This window comes from Pseudoliparis swirei, chromosome 4 (assembly GCF_029220125.1).
Source record: "Pseudoliparis swirei isolate HS2019 ecotype Mariana Trench chromosome 4, NWPU_hadal_v1, whole genome shotgun sequence".
NCBI classification, from domain to species: Eukaryota; Metazoa; Chordata; class Actinopteri; order Perciformes; family Liparidae; genus Pseudoliparis; species Pseudoliparis swirei.
Genome location: NC_079391.1, coordinates 3,191,050 through 3,214,036, shown reverse-complemented (window position 1 = coordinate 3,214,036; position 22,987 = coordinate 3,191,050). Strand labels below are relative to the sequence as shown.

The 22,987-nt window shown below is 48.9% G+C and overlaps 1 protein-coding gene and 1 long non-coding RNA gene across 4 annotated transcripts in view; one reads left to right on the top strand and one right to left on the bottom strand.

The window, feature by feature from the left end:
• The window catches only part of chd9 (chromodomain helicase DNA binding protein 9), an 88,738-nt gene that overhangs the window by 62,984 nt on the left and 2,767 nt on the right, over positions 1 to 22,987 (bottom strand). For 2 of the 3 annotated variants that reach the window (XM_056411977.1, XM_056411978.1), the window contains exon 2: positions 18,489 to 19,997. In XM_056411977.1, the coding sequence (XP_056267952.1) occupies positions 18,489 to 19,880 (1,392 nt within the window). In that variant the 5' untranslated portion in view covers positions 19,881 to 19,997. Of the gene's footprint in view, positions 1 to 12,169; positions 12,306 to 18,488; positions 19,998 to 22,987 lie in introns of those variants that run through there. The other variant, XM_056411980.1, reaches the window with a different exon arrangement.
• On the top strand, positions 133 to 5,508 carry LOC130192198 (uncharacterized). Its single transcript, XR_008831349.1, has 4 exons — positions 133 to 506; positions 1,487 to 1,563; positions 2,307 to 2,487; positions 2,587 to 5,508. It is a non-coding gene; the product is annotated as an uncharacterized LOC130192198 (long non-coding RNA).

Sequence of the window (22,987 nt, the reverse complement as noted above, 5' to 3'; positions counted from 1 at the left end):
ACACTCTTCCCCCCCTTCCAACAGTCGTTTTCTCTCGCTCTTCCTAGAGCTGTTGAGTCTCTCCCCCCTCCCCTCCTCCTCCTCCTCCTCTTCCTCCCGGTCAGCTCTTCTCCTCCGGGGCAGTGCGAGCTGCTGGAGCCGCTTCGTCTCCTCCTTCCCCCAGCGGGCAGGGCTCAAGCGGAGCGCATGGGAGCTCCCCCTCTCTCTCTCTCTCTCTCTCTCCCCTCTCCCTCGTCTCTTCACAGCGGGGTGAGGGAGCAGCGCTGTGGGCGGTGGAGGAGGTGCGTGGCGGTCCAGGAAGCTCTCATTCCGCTTCGCCCCGAGTCTCCCCGTCTGGTGCGCGTGTGTCTCCTTCTCCTTCCCCTGGCTCCTCTCTCCTTCTCTCCTCCCCTCTCATTGATTCCTCTTTCCGCCTGCTCTCTCCCCTCTTATCGCTCCTTCTTTCCGCTTCCTTTTTTGTTGTTGTACGCCTCTTCTTCTTCACCAGTCGGGATATTTAAAAAAAGGTAGGTTACTCCTTTTTTCTTTAAATTTACTCCCCCAAAAAGGGCTTTTGTTTCCGCTTGTTTTCGTCTCTTCTTCGCCCTCTTGTCACCTCTCTTTTCCCGGGCTTGGGGAGGGGGCGCGTGCGGTGCGGTGGGCTCGAGACCGTCAAGGCAGCGCGCGCGCTGGGCTCGAGACCGTCAAGGCAGCGCGGCGGAAAAAATGAAAAGCACAAAGCAGCAAAAAAAAATGCATCAGCAATGAATATTAAGAGATGTCGTTTAAAAAATAAAAAAAACACCCAGACTCGTTTTTAGCTCCCTCTCTTTCTCGCGCGCGCGCACTCTCTCTCTACCCCCCCCCTCCTCTCTCTCTCTTTGTAAGGAAGTAGGCCAGCAGATGGTGCTAGCAGTTATTACATTAACAACTTAACCCCCAAAGTACTGGATTTCACCCACACCACAGATTGTCAACAGTGTTTGTTTTTTTGGGTTTCCCCTTGTAGGTTACTGCCAATGACAAGATTTATTTACATGAACAAATCCCCAAAATATATTTTTTAAAGCATTCTTAATAAACTCCGCACACACACAACCATTAATAAATGAACGCCACATGAACACGCAGTCGACGCTGCACTGCGTCTCCAGTGGTGAGTTCGAGCACCGGAGAAGTCAAAGGTCAAGGCCTGGTCACCCTGCCACGACTCTCGGGGGGGGGGGGGGAATACATATAAGTAACTGGGACGTCCAAATAAACGCGGCTTTCAGGCGACTCCTGACAGCGTGATGCAGGGGGCCATGTGCACACGGCAGGCACATGGTATTACGCAAGAGCGCACGGCTCGGCCTGGAGCCAGGTGCGGCGCACACGGGCTCCAGGCCGGCGTTTCTGACGGGTACGCCGTCAGCTTTCAAATCTTTATTTACTGTGCAAAAAGAAGAAAAAATCAAGCTGAACAGGCGACTTTTCTCAGCCAACACCCTGTTCATTCGTCATGCAGCTGCACGCATCGACAGGTGAGGACCCCCCGGAGCTAGGAAGGGGCCCTTATGACAACATGCATCAATCAATCAACAGGTGATGTTAACGAGGCTCTTCAAAAAGACAATAAACACAGTGAGACATCAAATCTGCCACAACACCTTAAACACACACGTAGCTTGTTACACACACACCTTGTCTCGCACACACATACACACACACCGTGTCTCGTACACACATGTACTTCGTCACACAGACATACACCTTGTCTCACACACACACACACCTCGTCACACACACGCCTACACCTTGTCACACATACACCTGGTCTCACACACATGTATCTTGTCTCATGCATACACACACACACACAGGCACACACCTCGTCACACACACATCTATGTACCTCGTCACACACACCTACATCTTGTCACACATACACCTGGTCTCACACACACACGTACCTCGTCACACACACATACAGCTCGTCACACACACACATACCTCGTCACACACACACACACCTTGTCTCACACACACGTACCTCGTCACACACCTCGTCACTCACACACACACATACCTCATCACACACATACATACACCTTGTCTCACATACACACACATACCTCGTCACACACACGTACCTCGTCACACACACACATACCTCTTCATTCACACACACACGTACCACACACATACCTCGTCACACACAAACATACACCTTGTCTCACACACATACGTCACACACACACACACACCACACTCTGTCTCACACACAAACAAGTACCTCGTCACACACACACACCAGGTAGAAACGTAGTTTTCTTTTCTTCCAATAGAGCCTCCTCCTCCTCGTGGTTGTGCTCTGATCCCTCTCAGTAAACTCCTCTCATTGACGGTGTGAAACACGTGGGCTCGCGTTGTGTTCCACACAATATGGCTTCACATCGCACATTGAACCGGCAACCTAAATAAAGTTTTATGACCAACTGGAGACAGCCTCATTTAAAATGTGTACATGTGAGTCAATGTGTGAATAAAGAGGTGTGGGGGGGGGGAGAACAATGACACAACAAGTTCTCACTGCATCTCTGGTTTACATTTTTACATCTCCTCTAGAGACCGAGACGACCGCCGCACGGCGGCCGCAGCCATCAAACCCAGCCGCTGTGCCGGGCCTTGGAGTTTGGACTTCAAACCGGACCACGTGCTCACTGGAAGCCGAGCAACGGCGTCCCATCCAATCAGATAACGCCCACCGTGCTCAGCACTGGGATTAGAGTACGGACACACGGTGCAATGGGCGTCAACTCAAACACCAGTAAGAAGAACAAATAAACAGTCACAACTGTGTCCTGCAAGAGTGCAACTGCCTACGTAATTACACAACCTCTCTCACTCCTCACGAAGCAGAGGAGGCCTTTCCACTGGAAAAAAAATTTAAAAATAAACTTGGAAGGCGTATTAAATGAACATCGAATCCCCCGCCGCGGCTCCCGGGATGATGGGTTAAAACGAGCGAGCGGTGGCAGGCTCGGCGTCCGCGTCGAGGATTTCAAAATATTTTTTTCTCAACTGAAAAATGTTTGCCTGCGTACGTGCGTTAAAAAAAAAATAGAGAAGAAAAGCAAAAGTGAGACAAAAAAGAGAAATAACAGTCCACACACACACACACACAGTGCCATGTAACTTCAACGGTCACATGGCACGACGCCACTGCTCCTCAGCCACTAAGCGGTTAATATGCAAAGCTCCGTGTGAGGGGGGCGTGGCTTCGTTTAGCACAGATGAGGGAGGGGAGGAAAGAGTGTGTGTGTGTGTGTGTGTATAGAGAGAGAGGTGAGGTGGCTGCAGAGGCACAGGTGTCTGAACACTCCATTACTTCCTCGTCAAAGTGCCCGTCTCAGTGCGCCGCCGCCGCGCTCATTTCTTGCCCGTGACACCGTGGGAGTCTCTCTCTCCGCTAACCTGCATCCCCATTAGGGAAATGAGAGCTCCGAGATAAGCAATTAAGTGAAGATGACTAGAGGGCCAGCAGCACCCACTGGCACGTCAGAGTCCATACACACACACACACACACACATGGAAGTTAAGCCAATGTGTGCTGATTTACTTTGATACACGGCCAATGTACCTCAATGTCGTCATTCAGCATGATATAAATGCTCGTTGATCAATTAAACCAACAATTAAAATAAAAACAGCCCTTGCCAACCACAATAGTGACGCGCTGTGATTGGATCTCTCGCATCCATCGGACGGCGACCAGCGTTTCATAGTACAGGGGTCTTACACATTTTGACTGATGGATTTCCAGGACTTTAAACCAAATGTCCATGACCAAACTGAAATCTCGGTAAAAACATGACAAATTTAGAACATTTTGTGTATTGAGAGCATATGCCGGCTTATATTTTGAGCATCTTTCTTTAAAAAACATATTAATTATTTCAAACTCGGTGTAAATGAACACGTGATCATAACACATTTCCATGACTTTTCCAAAACTTTTATGATTTAAGATTTTTCCATGACTTTTCCAGGCCTGGAAATGACCATTTTAAAATTCCATGACTTTTCCAGGTTTTCCATGACCGAACGAACCCTGATAGTAACAGATTAGCATGTCGTCTTATCCGTCAGATTGTGCATGAATGATGCATTCTGGGAGCCATTTGGACTCCTGAAGGTTGAGCGAGTGAATCTGTTTTCACACAGTTTTACAGAAAAAGAAAGAAGAAAAAAAGGTGTTGCTATCAGCTGTTAATTAGCGAACGCTCGTGCAGGTGTTGGATGTCAGACCATTAAAAACCGTTGCCCTCTCCGACGCCTTCACGGGATACCAAAAGGTGAGATAAACAAACGGCGCCCGATGGCCTCGGCTTCCACCTTTCCTCGGAACACATTACTCGGCTTCGTCGCCGTCATCGCCGGATCTCACGTCCACGGCGCCGCTACGTCTCGGCGCAAAGGGGTCGGGACCACGCTAATGAGGCTCGCGGGCCAGTTTGGCGGCGGCGATGGAGCGAGAGGAGACACGGTGCACGGCAACGCTTCCACGACCAATGAAAAGACAGCGCCGTGCGGGAAGGATCCTTTATTCGGGGGCCCGGCGTGACGGCGCGGCCTCCAGGACGCTGCTGAACGTCGTCACGGAGCATCATCACGACTGATCTGCTCCACTGTGACCAGAAAGACGTTCAACAAATGTAGAAACTCGAAAAACATACAACTTCAGTTGCAGAATCATGGTTAAAAAAAATGAGGTGTTTATTTTCTCAGTTGCCTGAGGATGCGTGTTGTCGTGAGACGCTCCAGTGATGCTGTCGTTCACTTTCTTGGCTACAATAAACCAATTTAAATGATATATTATTGATTGCAAACTAGAGTAGCTCCATTTACAAATTCCAAATTCACTATGACGATTCAAAGGTATAAACATAATTCAATTCAGTTTATTTTGAATAGCCCAATATCACAAATTTGCCTTCAGAGGGCTTTACAATCTGTACACATAAGGCATCCCTGACCTTTGACCTCACATCGGATCAGGAAAAACTCCCTAAAAGAAATAGAAAAAATCCTTTCAGTGGGTAAAAAAGTGAAGAACTCTTCAGGAGAGAAACAGAGGAGGATCCCTCTCCAGGATGGACAGGAGAATAGACGTCATGTGACCAGAAGGAATCTACACAATTAAATAAGCACATTCAATGAGTATGACAGAGTGTATGAATAGTTACTAATAACTTTCCTCCACCTCTCAAAATGTGCAACATCCCCTCTTTCTCTCCTCTTTCTTTTCACAAGCTATGAACAGCGCTCAGCACGAGCCTATTTATTTATTAACCTCTGCCCTCTCCTTTTTTAAGTTGATAACCTGTTTTTTTTAAACTATACCTAATACTGTGTATATACTACCACCTTAAATACAGTGTATTTTTATTTTTCTTCTAATTATTATAGTGTGTTTGCCCTGCAAAACAATTCCAATGTGTCTGGACTGTTGGTCGAGGCATAAAAGGCAAATAAAAAACCTTGAACCGGCTATGAAAAAATAAGTCATCCCCTTTTTAACTCTTTACTAATTTGGCACCCGACGGTTACATAATAGTGACATCTTAAAGGACTCGTCAACCTAAACACATACAGTTTGATACGCCGCTGCCTCCTCAGGGTTACGCAATAAGCCCCACAGTCAAAAAGAAGAAGTGAGCGACTGCAACAACCCCGGAGGATACAACACCGTCTGAGGTATTTATAGTAAACACACGTGAAGCTCAAACAGGATCAGGATCTTTTGATCTCTTGTAGACTTTTGAGTCCACCTCAACATCTTCACAACTTAAAGACCCCGCAGGAACCCCCCCAAATGGTAGAGTAAAGGATCGTCCAATCAACTGCATGCAAGGCCTGGTGATGCATCACAAGGTTCATCACTCAAGCATGAATACTGTGTATATACTACCACCTTAAATACAGTGTATTTTTATTTTTCTTCTAATTATGTGCGTATCTCTACTCGTAGTTACTATAGGACTCGCTCATTCATGTACCGGAACCCCTCCTCTGTTATCCTTCCTACCCGTTCTACTCACACCCAGCACCTGGTCACAGGAGGCCTCTGGAACTGTCAGTCAGCCAACCGCAAGGCCGACTTCATCTCTGGCTTTGCTGTGGAGCAGTCGCTTGACTTCCTGGCTCTCACTGAGACCTGGATCACACAACACGTCTACCCGGCTGCTCTCTCCTCTGCCTTCTCCTTTAGCCACACACCCAGACCCTCTGGTCGGGTGGAACTCATCTCACCCACATGGTGTTTCTGTCCCTTCTTTATCCCACTGACTTTTGAGTTTCATGCGGTGACCGTTACTCATCCGGTTCAACTTCACATTGTTGTTCTCGTCCCCTGGTTCTTTGGGAGATTTCTCGTCCTCCTATCGAACCCGAACACGGCCCCCGCTCATCCTTCTGGGTGACTTTAACATCCAGACAGAGAAGTCATGTGATCTCTTACTCTTATTGTCTTCCTTTAACCTCTCACTCAGTCCCTCCTCCTACTCACAAAGCCGGCAACCACCTTGACTACATTTCACAAGAAACTGCTCTACCTCTAACCTCACTGTGACTCCTCTCCATGTCTCTGACCACTTCTTCATCTCTTACTCTCTCTCGCTCTCTGGTACTGACAACCCACCCATATCTACAGACTCTGCACCTGTACCGCAACATTCGCACCCTCTGTCCCTCCTCTCTTGCCTCCTCTGTCCTATCTGCTCTCCCCTCAACTGACTGCTTCTCACTCATGCATCCTAACTCTGCCAGACACTCTCCTCTCTTCCCTGTCTTCATCTCTTGATTCTCTTTGTCCTTAAGACACGACCGGTTGGAAATCCTCTCCGGCTCCGTGGTTGTCGGACTCGGTCGCCCGAGAGCCACCCTGCGGCGGAAAGAAAATGGCCAAATCGAATCAAGCGGGCTCTTCTATCAATCTCCTCTCCTCCTTCTCTTCCTCTATCTCTGCAGCCAAAAGCTCATTCTACCTGACCAAAATTCAGTCTTCCTTCTCTAACCCCAAAAACTCTTCTCTATCTTTTCCAACCTCCTTGATCCCCCTGTCCCCCTCCTCCTTCCACCCTTTTGCCGAGCCACTTTGTCGACTACTTTACAAACAAGATCGCTCCTCCTTTACAAATCCATCTTCTATCACCTCACCAACACTAACTTCTTCATCCCCTCTCTTTCCTCTTTCACCCCTTGTCTCCCAATCAAGTTCTTAGCTTGGTGACCTCCGCCGACCGACCACCTCGCCCTTGACCCCGTCCGTCTCCCATTCTCCAGGCTATTGCTCCTGACCTTCTGACCTTCCTCACCCATCTTATTAACAGCTCCCTCTCAACTGGCTGTTTCCTAACTCTCTGAAGGAGGCGAGTCAACCCTCTCCTGAAGAAACCCGTCAGCAACTACAGACCGGTCTCTCTTCTTCCTTTTCTCTCCAAAACTCTGGAGCGAGCTATCTTGAGCCAAGTGTCCTCCTATCTCCACAGTAACAACCTTCTTGACCCTCACCAGTCTGGATTCAAGGCCGGCCACTCAACAGACGGCCCTCCTTGCTGTCTCTGAGCAGCTTCACACTGCTAGAGCAGCCTCTGTCCTTATCCTTCTCGACCTTTCTGCAGCATTTGACACCTGATCTCTTCTCTTCAGGACCTGGGGATCTCAGGCACTGCACTCGCTCTTTTCTCTTCCTTACCGGGTAACTTGGAGAGGATCTGTGTCTGATCCTTGTCCTCTCACTACTGGGGTTCCTCAAGGCTCCGTCCTGGGTCCCCTCCTCTTCTCTCTGTACACAAATTCTCTCGGCTCTGTCATTCGTTCGCATGGCTTCTCCTACCATAGCTATGCTGATGACACCCAACTGATCTTCTCGTTTCCACCGTCCGAAACACGGGTGGCGGCACGAATCTCTGCCTGTCTGACTGACATCTCTCAGTGGATGTCTGCTCACCACCTGAAGATCAACCCTGACAAGACTGAGCTACTATTCCTTCCAGGAAAGGCTCCCGACCTGACTATCACCTTCAACAGCTCTGTGGGACTGCCAGGAACCTCGGGGTGACACTCGACAGTCAACTCTCCCTGGCCAACAGCGCGCGACGCGACGGCGTTCCTGTAGGTACATGCTGCACAACATCAGGAGAATCGTCCTCTTCTTACTCAGAAGGCGCAGGTTCTGATCCAGGCTCTGGTCATTTCACGCCTCGACTACTGCAACTCCCTCCTGGCTGGTCCAGCTCATCCAGAATGCAGCAGCTCGACTGGTCTTCAGCCTCCCGAAATTCCCACACCACTCCGCTCCTCCGCTCTCTCCACTGGTTACGGTGGCTGCTCGCATCCGCTTCAAAACACTGGTCTCTCTGGGCTGCCGTGCTCCTGAGCGGATCGGGCCATATGGTCACACCACCCCGCACGTTTCGCTCCGCTCGGCAACAGCCAATACCCCCTCGAAATCCAGACTGTTTGCTGTCCTGGCTCCTCAGTGGTGGAGCGGCTCCCCACTGACATCAGGACTGCAGAAAGTCTCTACATCTTCCGTGGGAGACTGAAAACACACCTTTTCCGACTATATCTGGATTAAAACTCAGATTAGCACAAATGTTACTTCCTGTATTCTTGTTGTTCTTAGTTTGTACTCTAGGTTGAAATGCACTTATTGTAAGTCGCTTTGGATAAAAGCGTCTGCTAAATGACATGTAATGTAATGTAATGTAATCTTTGAGTCACCATCCTGAGGCAGCATTTTGTAGCTCGAAAAAGCTAGATGTGATGCAAAAGAACCCCCCGTTTACTTCCCTAGTTCATTCCCCACACACACACATTTACACAATCTTTAAACAAAGTTAATTCTGTGCAAATAAAGCAGTTAGTGCACTGGATCCAATTAACCAAGCACTCCAGCGACGTCTCACCACTACCAATCAAATCCGATCCGAGGAGCTTTAACAACCTATTAGCTCGTTATGAAGCGGTCCACTAATTGACTCCCTTATTTAAGTCTAGTTCAGCGCCGACAGACATGCCTCTGTAGCCAATAGAAACGTTTATGGGCGCAGACGGATCCATGTGAAGTTGTTTCAGGTGCAGCCGGCTGCAGCGCCAGAAGTGAACACTAGGGGGGGAATGTAAGGAGAAGGTTGAGGAGTTCACGTCTGCCATCACCTCTCGGTGGTCATGTCCCAAGCGGTCGAGTGAGAAAATACCAGAATGTTTTTATCCGCCAAAAAAACATACAAAGAGGAAGTTTAAAAAGCAAAAAATGAATATAAATATCAGCTTGAGCACCGTTTTGTGTCCCGGTTCGGTTTCTTGGTGACGCTCATGTTCTTCAGAATATAGAGTATAGCTGAAGCCCGATCGCGTCATCAGGCCCAAAGACTCCCACGGCTGTGACTCCCACTGGGGCATCGGCCACCCGGGGGACACCCTCACAAAGACTTGTACATGCCAGCCGCGCCATTGTGCATCCCTTCCTGTTCAAACCTAGGTCACCACAATAAAATGCAAGTCTCTTTTTGCGTTAAATAAAAGATGATTGCAATTATGTAACCCGTGTGTAGCGATCCCATTAGAGGTGGTGATCTTCACTCTTCTCAACGCATCGCATCCTCAATCTTCTGAATCTACTGCAGACGGCAACCGTTCAATAATTAATACGCCCGCGTCATCATCCTATGCACCAGTGTCGGAAATACACCAGGGCAAAACTGACCCGAAGAAATATAATTTTGTCCCTGATATGAGGAGAGGAGGAAAAAAATGCCCCCATAAGTTCCTCTAATAATTATGATTTAATAGCATTTTGTTTTTGTTCTTATCGATATCTAAATTGCCTGTACTAGGTAGGTACACACAAACAAATCAATGAATTGAATTTTGAATTTTTGAAAAAACAAAGAAATAATTTATAATTGTTAATATTTGTTTAAAAAATGTAATAATAATAAATAACCACAAATAAATAAGAGTAAAATTGAATAAGATTGTCTGATTTATGTTTTCTGTTTGTTTTTTGTTAAAGAAAAAACTTTAATATGTAGACTACTGCCTAATATAAAATGACACATGAACTACACACGGGGTCGGCTCATTCAGAAATATAAACTAATCGACTGTCGTCTATCTAAACAACCAATAACATGGATGGGAAAGCAGCACACACACACAATGCGACACACACGATGAGACACACACACACGATGCGAGACACACACACACACACACACACACAGTCACTGTGCATGAAGTGAATCTCCACAGGACTAGTAGAGGGCAGATCAAAGGTCAAAGGTCAAATCTAGTGAACAGGATTCCCACTACTCCATTTACAGGAGCAGAATTTTATAAAAGAATAACACATTTTATATATATATATACACACACACATATATATATATACAGGACTGTCTCAGAAAATTAGAATATTGTGATGAAGTTCTTTATTTTCTGTAATGCAATTAAAAAAACAAATGTCATGCATTCTGGATTCATTACAAATCAACTGAAATATTGCAAGCCTTTTATTCTTTTAATATTGCTGATTATGGCTTACAGCTTAAGAAAACTCAAATATCCTATCTCTAAATATTAGAATATCATGAAAAAGTATACTAGTAGGGTATTAAACAAATCACTTGAATCGTCTAATTAACTCAAAACACCTGGAAACACATTTTCAAATGTTTGATTTTGTTTTGCTGTTATAAATTTTTTTTTTAACTTGGTCTGAGGAAATATTCAAATTTTATGAGATAGGATTTTAGAGTTTTCTTAAGCTGTAAGCCATAATCAGCAATATTAAAAGAATAAAAGGCTTGCAATATTTCAGTTGATTTGTAATGAATCCAGAATGCATGACATTTTTGTTTTTTTAATTGCATTACAGAAAATAAAGAACTTTATCACAATATTCTAATTTTCTGAGACAGTCCTGTATATATATATACACACACACACACAAACACATATATATACACACACCTTAATTCAACTTAGTTAAAGACATTAGTAAGGAAACCCAATACAAGTACTCCATCACTGAGGGCACTATGTAACATAACTATATGAAATTGATTTTACAAAAACAAAAACAGAAATCCTCCCAGACGTGCTCGCTCAATGAAACGTTGCATGAGGTAGCAGGAAGACTCTGGATGCCGAGTCGAGCGACCTCTCAGTAACCGATGAATACCCTCACATGTCACATGTCACATGTCACACATCTGACGCTGTATTTATTCATCATGATTAAAAACTCTGTTTACCAGTAAATTTAGTGCCATGAATCAAGAAAGATGAATAGAAACTTTTAATGAAACAAACTAAAAAAGGCCATTCAAGAAACTCCATCAACAACAACAACAAGCCGTCTTTCACCATGTGAGCCTCTCCAATCATTTGACTTTATTTAAAATTGACCCTCGTGAGAGCCCGTAGCTCGACCGGCGGCTCGGCGAGTACGACCTTCTTTCAGACGTAAAAGATAAACAAAAAGACTGGGCCTGCGACTCGAGGCGCGTCATGGCAACGGGCGAATCACTTCCTGACACAAACCTGTTTGCTCAACTCACAAATCAGTAACCAGTGAGCCGACGTCGAGGCGGACAGCGCGACTTTCGGTCCTGGAAGTCAAATTGCGTGAAAAAAATAACCACGTTTCAGGCGGAACGGCAAACTTATGGCAGGCCGCCAACTCCAGCCGTCTCCACTGGAGCGACGGCTTCATTCCGGCTTCACATCGTGCACCGATGTTTCCTCACGAGACAACAACCGGCGTGCGAGTCGCACGCACAAGGGCAACGCGGTCATTCCCCCTTCGTGCCTTTTCTAATTGCCTCCGTTGCACATTGCACTGGAGGTTGAACGCCGGTGGTTTCCACGCCGCCTCGCTCGTTTTATTCCCAGAGACACGGCGGTGTCGTCTCTCTCCGCCTCTCGCTGTCGTCACAGGTTAACGGGAGGTCGTCTCTGGTCACGGCAACAACAACAACAACAACAACAAAAGCCTTGCATTTTGGCCACGAACGACAAGAACATAAAAGAAAAGAATCCACATTTGCCCGATCAGCTCCCCCAGAACAACGTGCGGAGCCATTTAATCCCCACGAGACAGAAGAGGGATAGAAAAGCAGAATAAAAAGAGCATACTTTAAATTCAGACCTACTGGCAACGTTCCCACATGCTGCTGACACACTCAATCCAAGTGCAACTCTCTCCTCCTCCCCCCCCCCAGCCCCTCCCTTTCCGCCTGCAGCAAACAGATCGCCTGACTTCCTCTTTACCTCTGACCCCGTCAGCTATCCCCCGCCCTCATCTGGCAGGCCTCCAAACAGACGGGGCCGGATGCTGGGGGGGGGGAAGAGAGGGAAAGAGAGGGAGAGAGAGAGAGAGAGAGTTCTGTATAGATTCATGTTGGTGTGTGAATGACACGGCCTATCACCATGTGGCCATAGAAGCAGCAGGTTTCCCCAGTGGTGTGTGTGTGTGGCGCATGTGGGGCGAGGGCTGACGCACGGTGTCAAGTCACAGGGCTGATTATGGCGTCGCCTCTCCAGTCTGGTTGGCTCACAGTTATATAAACCTCAGGGGGAAGCAATAGAGCGTCGCACACGTGATCCGGCCAGATATCTGAAGTCGCCGCTTTGAAAATCTCGACGCGGCTCGGGGGGGAAACGAGGGCCGGGGTGGACCGACCTGGCGAGGCCCAGTCGGATTATAAATCTACATTCGCGATGCAGGCAGGGAGAAGACACCTGCTCGGCGTCACGGGAGGGGGGGGGGGGGGATCGGGCTCCATCAGGCTCCACTTCCATTGCAGTTTCTTTTCTCTTGAGCAAGGCAGCCCTTTGTGCCCCGACAGCCAGACCTTCAGAGGCCATGCACGATGTGCTGATGTAATGTCATCACAACATTTTAATACTTTTCATTTTCATTCTCAGTTTTTTTCTATTATCTGCAGCATCAATTCACTTAAAATATGACAATATATTTTTTCTCAATTGTCATTCAAAGCAACTGCAGGTTAGCTGCAGGTTACTCTGGATTTAGAGGAACCAGGTGGCATTTCAATATTCTCTGGGTTCTTGTACCAATTTATGGTCTCACAGGAACCAGGATTCATGCAGGAACCTGTTTTCTCGTAGGAACCGGGTTTCTCGTAGAAACCACGTTTCTTATAGGAACCGAGATTCTTACAGGAACCGGGATTCTTGCAGGAACCAGATTTCTTGTAGGAACCTAGATTCTTGCAGGAACCGGGTTTCTTGCATGCACAAGAACGTGACCCATGTGAGCTTTACATTTGAGTTTGAGTGTTTCCCATTCGGTACCAGACAGCGTGACCGACACCAGGTTGGAAAACATCCTCTTTACGGCTTGAAGGGGGGATTTTTCTGCCGTTGCCCCGAAAAATATCCAAAACCAGTTTATCGGTTGCCTCTGGGGATTATTTGTACCCATTTTCTCTGATTAGCGTCTTCCTTATTCTGTGTTCTTGATAAAAAATCCCAAAGTTAGAATCCCCTTAAGAAAATGCACAAATTAGAACAAAAATTATCAATTCAAAGCAAACAATCAAGCTTTCTCTCATTTGTGACGTTCTAGCAGTAATTTAGTAAACTTACAAATTCTATGGCCTGCTTTTTTATTTATTCATCTTATTTTTTTGATTGTGTTTTTTACTCCAACATATTTGAATTGTACTATTTGCTCTTTTAATTAACTGTTGATATGTTTTGGCCTGTTATTGCCAAATGGTTTCAATTGACTACTGTAACTGCACTTTGAGACACTTTGCCTGTGATTAGTGCAAAAATAAATAAACTTTACTTACTTATCCTTGACCGTTAGGGTGGGGTGATATAGAAAGAAAAAATGCTATCTGTAATCATTTTGTATTTTACATTAAATATAATTGACCCTTCACTAACTAAGTCCCGCCCCTCATATGCAGACTGGTCCACCAAAGTCCAGCAAAGCTGGTTTTGTAGCTCGTAAACAAGTCATAGTGAAACGAGACGATTGTAAAAGAGATAATAGAGATAATAGAGATACGACTCCAAGACGTTGTTTAATCTCAGGTTTTTCTACAAAACAGAGGCTTTCAAATGTGTGCTTATTGAGACCATCAACAACAACAAAAAGGAAGGAAAAAAAGCCCACTTCAGAGCCAATGACACAGTTCATGGCAAACAGCCAATCAAATTGCAGTGTCGCAACAGGCAATCAGCCCCAAAATGGCGTCGAATGTATTGCCAAATACTGTGCATGCTTCTTGGCATGCACAGTATTGTGCTCCTACACTCGGGGCACACCGTGAGCACGGGGACACGTTCACGCCGTGGACTCTTGAGCCGAGCACAAGAACACTATTATGAATCTGATGATGCAGACGCCGACCTTGAACCGGGAGAAATAACGGTAGCAACCAATAATCAGTACGTCGGTGACTCGACTAATAAAGTGAAAATCCTGTTCATCCAATACTGACACAATGCCGTTATATCAAGGACCAAGACCCCACGCCACACAGACGGGCTCATGAACAGAGCCCGGGTCCCCCACTGACCCTCATAAACAGAACCCCGTTCCCCCACTGACCCTCATGAACAGAACCCGGGTCCCCCACTGACCCTCATAAACAGAGCCCGGGTCCCCCACTGACCCTCATGAACAGAGCCGGGTCCCCCACTGACCCTCATGAACAGAGCCCGGGTCCCCCACTCACCCTCATGAACAGAGCCCCGTTCCCCCACTGACCCTCATGAACAGAGCCGGGTCCCCCACTGACCCTCATGAACAGAGCCCGGGTCCCCCACTGACCCTCATGAACAGAGCCCGGGTCCCCACTGACCCTCATGAACAGAGCCCGGTCCCCACTGACCCTCATGAACAGAGCCCGGGGCCCCACTGACCCTCATGAACAGAGCCCGGGTCCCCACTGACCCTCATGAACAGAGCCCGGGTCCCCACTGACCCTCATGAACAGAGCCCGGGTCCCCACTGACCCTCATGAACAGAGCCCGGGTCCCCACTGACCCTCATGAACAGAGCCCGGGTCCCCACTGACCCTCATGAACAGAGCCGGGTCCCCACTGACCCTCATGAACAGAGCCCGGGTCCCCACTGACCCTCATGAACAGAGCCCGGGTCCCCACTGACCCTCATGAACAGAGCCCGGGTCCCCACTGACCCTCATGAACAGAGCCCGGGTCCCCACTGACCCTCATGAACAGAGCCCGGTCCCCACTGACCCTCATGAACAGAGCCCGGGGCCCCACTGACCCTCATGAAGAGCCCGGTCCCCACTGACCCTCATGAACAGAGCCCGGTCCCCACTGACCCTCATGAACAGAGCCCGGGTCCCCACTGACCCTCATGAACAGAGCCCGGGGCCCCACTGACCCTCATGAACAGAGCCCGGGTCCCCACTGACCCTCATGAACAGAGCCGGGTCCCCACTGACCCTCATGAACAGAGCCCGGGTCCCCCCACTGACCCTCATGAACAGAGCCCGGTCCCCACTGACCCTCATGAACAGAGCCCGGGTCCCCCACTGACCCTCATGAACAGAGCCCGGGTCCCCACTGACCCTCATGAACAGAGCCCGGGTCCCCACTGACCCTCATGAACAGAGCCGGGTCCCCCACTGACCCTCATGAACAGAGCCCGGGTCCCTCATTGACCCTCATGAACAGAGCCCGTTCCCCCACTGACCCTCATGAACAGAGCCGGGTCCCCACTCACCCTCATGAACAGAGCGCGGGCCCCCACTGACCCTCATGAACAGAGCCCGGTCCCCACTGACCCTCATGAACAGAGCCCGGGTCCCCACTGACCCTCATGAACAGAGCCCGGGTCCCCACTGACCCTCATGAACAGAGCCCGGGTCCCCACTGACCCTCATGAACAGAGCCCGGGTCCCCCACTGACCCTCATGAACAGAGCCCCGTTCCCCCACTTACCCTCATAAACAGAGCCCGGGTTCCCCACTGACCCTCATAAACAGAGCCCGAGTCCCCCACTGACCCTCATGAACAGAGCCCGGGTCCCCCACTGACCCTCATGAACATATCTATTTTATCTGATACGTTGAATGTTGATTGTTTTTGATTTTTGTTGTTTTGTTTGTCGGTCTAATGTACAAAACAGCCGCCAAGTCAAATTCTTTGTGTGTCAAACGCACGTAGAAAATAAATGTTTCTCATTCTAAAAAACTGACTGCAGTCTGGGGGTCCTGACTAGATACAGCAGACTCACACAAGTACACACGCATTGCAAACCAGCATCCAGCTCGGAGGAGTCTCATTAGAAAGATGACGCCTGGAAAGCAGAAATGTGACTGAATGGGCGGCTCGGGTCCACGTGAAGGACGTTTAGTCCACAGAGGGTGTGCAACGTGTCGGCTGCACTGCAGATGCATCCGTGACTGAGCGTGCGCGGTGGCGTCCTCCAGGTGGCCCGTACGCACAGAGCCGCTACGCCTCCGCATCTTTTCTGACAGCGTGACTCGAGGCTTCAGCTTGAAGCGCCTCATCCGGCGACGCCCCCTCGCCGTCCATAAAAGTTGTTTTGAGGCTTTGCGGCACAGACACATCTGTTCATCTCAATTTAACGTTAGAATCGTTTGCAACCTGGGGACGACAGCCTCGAGTCCCAGGTGCTCGTCACAGCTGCGGCTGACCATTACAACCACTGGAAATCTTAATTGGCCCCATTCAGTGCGTGTGTGTGTGTGTGTGGAGAGCGGGGCGGCTCGCCCCCGATGCCCGTTCAGCAAACACAGCATCAGCAGGCTCTTCACACACCGGTGCACACGAATAGCAGCGTCAGCCTGTGAGCATCAACACGGGGCTGGATGTTGACACAGACGGGGAGAGGCTGCGGTTCACGGCCTCATTTCAATCAAGGACCTACTGCAGACGGGCAAATGGGCTCATCGAGCAGGAGGCCACCCGCCCCGGTGTCACCTGCTGCATGCTGGGGGATCAACACGCAGGTCCTGGACGTCGGTTTGGTTCCTGAAGTCTGGGGGTCAGGGAGCAGGACCCCGCTTAGAGAGATTTGAACCACACTGTCGCAGTGAAATGGTCATTATTAGAAAAGGGTAGGGGGGGGAAGATGATGCCAAACCACATTGTTGTGTTATCAATGAGACACGGAGAGAACAATGACAAATTGGTGAATTTGGCGTCTGCTGAAGTCATCGAAAATCGGTTGAATTGATAGTTCGACAGATGTTGTTTTTGTAATAAAAAATGTGATCAAAGAGGAAAACACGAGCGTGCTGAAATTCATTCTTCAGTGTACAAACAAGGTAAAAAAAGAAGGTATGGTTTGGAAGATAATGCCGAAACACATCGTCGAGTCAGTCGGTGGGACATCGGAACACAAGCGCCGTCAGGAGAAATGTGTGATTTTCCCACCACGTGTTCGGCGCATGCCGAACTCAACAAAAAAACAGTTTTTGTAATAACTCTGCAGAACTCTACCAAAATAATGTCATCAAAAAATGGAGTAAACGAATGTGCTGAAATGAAATGTCTCAGCCTACGAGCCGTTTCCCAAACATCTGTTGCTTCGCCGCCGGCCGCGTGTCACGCCGAGGCCGCCGAGCTGCTCGCCGACCGAGGTCCAGGAAACCGCCTGCAGCCTGTTACAGCCGGCTAATGCATTCTCCCAGCCTCCCCCTCTCTGCTCTTCCTCTCTGTCTCTTTCCTTTCCTACGCTCTCCTTTTTTTTTTCCATGAGCGAGTGCTCTCTTTCTCTCTCTCTGTGTGTGTGTGTGTGTCTCTCCATCTCCCAAACCCCCTCCCCCAAGTGCTAACCACTCTCCTCCGCCACTCTTTTTTCCCTTCACACACACGTGTGTGTGTGTGTGTGTGTGTGCAACCTCCTCCTCCCCCCACACTCCAGGGCGGCCGTGTGCCTCTCCGACTTGTCCTGACCCACATCTTGATATAGCCCTAAGTATGCTTACAGCTAAGTCCTGAAGACACTCCTGCCACTCTTAGCCTAATCAGGCCCGACCTGCTGTCGGCGCCGCGGCCGGACCGGCCGTCCAATGCCGCGCGGACCATTATCACTTTCAGAAGGCCCTCGGTACCTCCTCCCCCCCCACCCCCCCGCTCCACCACTGATTGCAGGCCTCCTCCTAGACAGGCACATGTTCCAACTGGGAGAGTTAGTTAAACATTACATGAGTGTGCCACGCTGCACGGGGAGGACTAAGTTCTCTCAGCAGTAACATGTCCTCCTCCATTGGTAAAGCAGATGCATGTTTGACTATAATATCTTTTAAAAACTCCATCCTGCTCAAATACCTCTAAAAGAATCGATACCGACAGTGCATATAGGCAATATGGATATAAATCAGACTTTGAGGGGGGGAAGCATCACATTCAGAGGCCAAAATCTCATGCATACATTTAAGAAATAACAACAATTCCGTTAGCATGGTTGCGTTACCTGTTCCTGCGCGTGCTCAACAGGTGGCGCCTTGCTGGAGTCGACCCAGGAACAGTCGGACTCGCCCCGTTGGCTGAGAGCGGCCTCCAGCTGGGGCAGGAGGTCGGGCAGGAGGTCGGGAGGCTCCAGGCCCTCCAGGCCGCCGCCGGCCTTCGACGGCAGGAGGCCGTCCCCCGGCGCTCGGTATCCGTTGGTGTCCGCGGCCCCGCGGCTCGGGGGCCGCTCGGCGGGCGGCCGGCGGCTGGCGGCGCTGGGGAAGCAGTTCATCGACTCGCCGAACATCTCCGACGACTTGGTTCCTCCGGAGCGGCGCGGCGCCCGGAAGGCACATTCGTCCGCCTGGTTCCTCATCGCCGCCGCCGATGGGAACTGACACACCGACCCAGGGAGCTCAGGCACTGTAGACGTGAGGGGGGCAGCGGCGGCGGCGGCGGGCGTCGCCCCCGAGGCTGCGGACTGCTGGCTGAGACCGGGGATCTCCGGCTCGCCCGGATACGCCGGGTACCGAGCGGCTTGGTACGCCGTGGCAGAACCGACTGAGCATGTGGGCAAGGGGTGACCCATCGGCGCAGAGTGCATGGGGAAGGGCAGGTTCGGGTCTTCCGATCCCGACCCGGAGAAGGTTTGACCTCCCCGGGTCAACTGGTAGCCGCCCTGTGGCGGCGGCGGCGGCTGCAAGCAGGTCCCGCTCTCCAGATAAGACTTGCTCGGATGGAACCGCGGCCCTCGGTGCTGAGGATGGTGAAGCTGCTGCTGGCTCGGAGCTCTCTGGTGGAAGGAGAAGTCGTGATGCTGCTGCAGGGACATCGCCTGAGTGTTGATGTGCTGCTGGTTCAACAGCTGCTGATGATGCTGCTGCATTCTGCACTGCTGCTGTTGTTGTTGTTGTTGTTGTTGTTGTTGCTGCCTGACATGAAGTTGCCGGTCGTGCAGTTGCTGCTGCTGACAAAGCTGCTGCTGCGATAAGGGGTGGTACATGTTCCCGTTCTGGTCCTGGTCGCCCCACATCGGGCTGCTGCTGCAGAACAGCCCGTTGGACTGAGGCACTTGGCTCACGGCGGCGTTGTGGTACTGGCCGTGCCGGTCCGCCACCGTGCCGCCACCACCACCACCTCCGACCCCGGGCCCGGCAAACGGCGGCCCCATAGGAGCCTGCGCCTTGGTGCCGACGTAGCGGCCCATCTGCTGGCCGTAAGAAGGCGCGGCGGCGGCCGGCGGCGCCGTGTCGGGGTGCTTCCCCGGGTCCAGGGGCTCCGCCGCCACCACTTGCAGGGGCTCAAAATCCGCCGCGAGGTTCAGCTCGTCCACGAGCGACGGCGCCGAGGGGAAGACGTCCTCGTCCAGCCCGTCCAGTCCTCCGACGAAGAGGGCGGGGTCGCTGAAGAAGTCCATGGCCGAGCCCGGGGGGAGGGGGGGGGGGAGGGGCGGGAAGCTTTGGAACGCCACTGGATCCAAGCTGGTCCCAATGAGCCGCACTGCGAGTTACAGCGTGGCCATAATCGTGTGGAGCTTTCCAAAAAACAGAGGGGGGGGGGGGGGGAGAAAACATCAGTATGAGAAGAAGAAGAAGAAGAAGACCGCGTGTTCACATTGTACGAGTCGACAACCGCGTTCCCTCCGAGAGCCAATGTGACGCAATGAAAGAGGCGGAGATCTACTCATTGCACATTTTTAGCACATTGCCAATAACAGATATCATTTATCTCTTATTTATTTTGTCATCACCTCTATATCGACCCGTTATTGGCAGAGGGATGTTCTTCACTCAACAAAGGAAAAAAACAGGGCAAAACTGCCCCTAAGAAATATAATTTTGCCCCTGATGTCACGAGAGGGACAGAAAATGCCGCCATAAGTTCCTCTAATAATTATGATAATTTATTAGCGTTTAATTTGTGTTCTTTGTTGTGTGCGTCTTATCTGTATTGGCTGATTAATACATTGATTTGAATTATAAAAAAACAAAGCAGTTAGAATTGTTAGAAGTTGTTAAAAAAAAAGTAATGCCAATAATTAACCACAAAGAAATAAGAATAATATTCAATATGTTTGTCTGATTTATGTTTTAAAAAATCTAAGAAAACACTTTGAATCCGTAGACTACTGCCTAATCGTCTTATTATTGCCATTTTTTTATCTCAATTGCGCATATCCTGTAAGCCTAAATAAGAATATTTATTATTTTTCATAAGGTTAAATGTTATTTTACAAGTTTCAACAAGTGCCCCCAATTTATTTTTAAATGCTCCTGGATTTCAGTCAGTGGGGAGAAAAATTGCCCCCTAAAAAAGAATGTCAATGTCCTCTCCTGCCCTGTTGCTGCGTTGCCTTCTTTCGAAGTTTGGACTTTTAATTGGAAAGCTTTTTTTTCCGTCTCTCAGGCCGTAAAGTCCCACACACGGTTGTTTTAGACATTTCTCATTCGCATCCATGAAAATACTAGATTACGATATCTGGCGAGCGCTCGTCTGCTCACATCCCCCCCGACCGTCACTGATGGAGCTCGACAAGGAGTGCAACTTGTTTAATTAACAGAATGATGGTCAGAAGTCAGATTTTGATTGTAAACCTCTGAGGATATAAACCCAAAGTGACTTTTTGTGTGTGTGTGTGTGTGTGTGTGTGTGTGTGTACGTGTTCTTTGAAGTTTTAGGAAGCCACTCGGGGAGCAGGCTAGAGGTGGATTATGAGCCGGATTTTGGAAAACCCTAGTCCAGATAAACGGATCGTATATATGTACAATATACAAGCTACTCATTACAATATAGCAGGAATCCCCCCCCCCCCCTCTTACACACACACACACACACATGTGGTGCACCTCACAGGCCTTTTCCCTTCACAAGCTCCTCCCTCTTTCCTACACTACAGGGTTCTCTCATTCACCCCCTCCTCCATCTCTCTTATCACACAAAATACACACACACATACACACACACACACACACTGTTCAGGCCGAGATGACATGACAATTAATCAAGTATTTATTCCCACTAGATCTTCTTTTATCATTTATTTCATTATCAGTAATACATGCTTGGAGGCAAGTAGAATTGGATTAATGCCCATTTAAAATAAATAAATAATCGTTCTAAAAGCAGGTAAAGGCCAAAAGGGTCTGTGAGGGGTGGGGGTGCCTTTCATGCGTGGAGCAGCTGGTTCAAACCAACCAGCAGCAGGTGCCTCTTCCTGTTCCCCCTCCCCTATTACACACAGATACACTTCAACCTCCCCCCCCCCTCCCTCCCTCCCCCCCCTCCTCCTCCTCCTCCCTCCCCCACCACCACCAATGAACTGCTCCTGCAGGATATGTGGGAGGTGCAAACAGCCGATAGAATTTCAACAGCTAGGGAGAGAAGCAGATGAGGAGCTTTTGGAGAGCATGCGAGCTTGCGTGTGTGCGTGTGTGCGCGCGTGTGCGTCTCTCTCTCTCTGTGTGTGTGTGTGTGTGCGTCTCTCTGTGTGTGTGTGTTCTGCAACCACAGACGGCAGAAGATGACAGAAGCTTACCCGGGTCAGTCATTATTTGCCGACTCGCTGTGCACACAGGCAGACACACAAAAAGCTAAAAGCTCGTCCATTTCCCAGGACCTGGGTCTAACTTGTGGAGATAATAATTCATTAACTATATATATATAAATATACACTACCGTTCAAAAGTTTGGGGTCATCCAGACAATTTCGTGTCTTCCATGAAAACTCACTTTTATTTATCAAATGAATTGAAAATTGAATAGAAAATATAGTCAAGACATTGACAAGGTTAGAAATAATGATTAATATTTGAAGTATTAATTTTGTTCTTCAAACTTCAAGCTCAAAGGAAGGCCAGTTGTATAGCTTATATCACCAGCATAACTGTTTTCAGCTGTGCTAACATAATTGCACAAGGGTTTTCTAATCAGATATTAGTCTTTTAAGGCGATTAGCAAACACAATGTACCATTAGAACACTGGAGTGATAGTTGATTGAAATGGGCCTCTATACACCTCTGGAGATATTTCATTAGAAACCAGACGTTTCCACCTAGAATAGTCATTTACCACATTAACAATGTATAGTGTGTATTTTTGATTAATGTTATCTTTATTGAAAAAACAGTGCTTTTCTTTGAAAAATAAAGACATTTCTAAGTGACCCCAAACTTTTGAACGGTAGTATATATATATATATATAAGCACAATTACATACAGGCGGTACACACTCTTCTTGACGTGTGTGTAATCAAAAGGACAAATAAATCACGAAAAAGTGACTTCCTCTGATAGCGAGACGCGTATGAATCACACCGAGTGGGGAAACTTTCTTAAATCCCAAAGCACGTCACGGGAGAATATAAAAAAAAAAGGTAATCCTACAATTAGAGAACACACGTGTGGTTTCTGACACGCCTCCAGGCCTCGCTCGACACTCGGGCGGAGGTGTCGAGAGGTGATTCCCTGGAGGTGTGAGGTCACGCCCGAGGTCAGCGCCACGTTGTTTATTCCCAGTGGTCCAG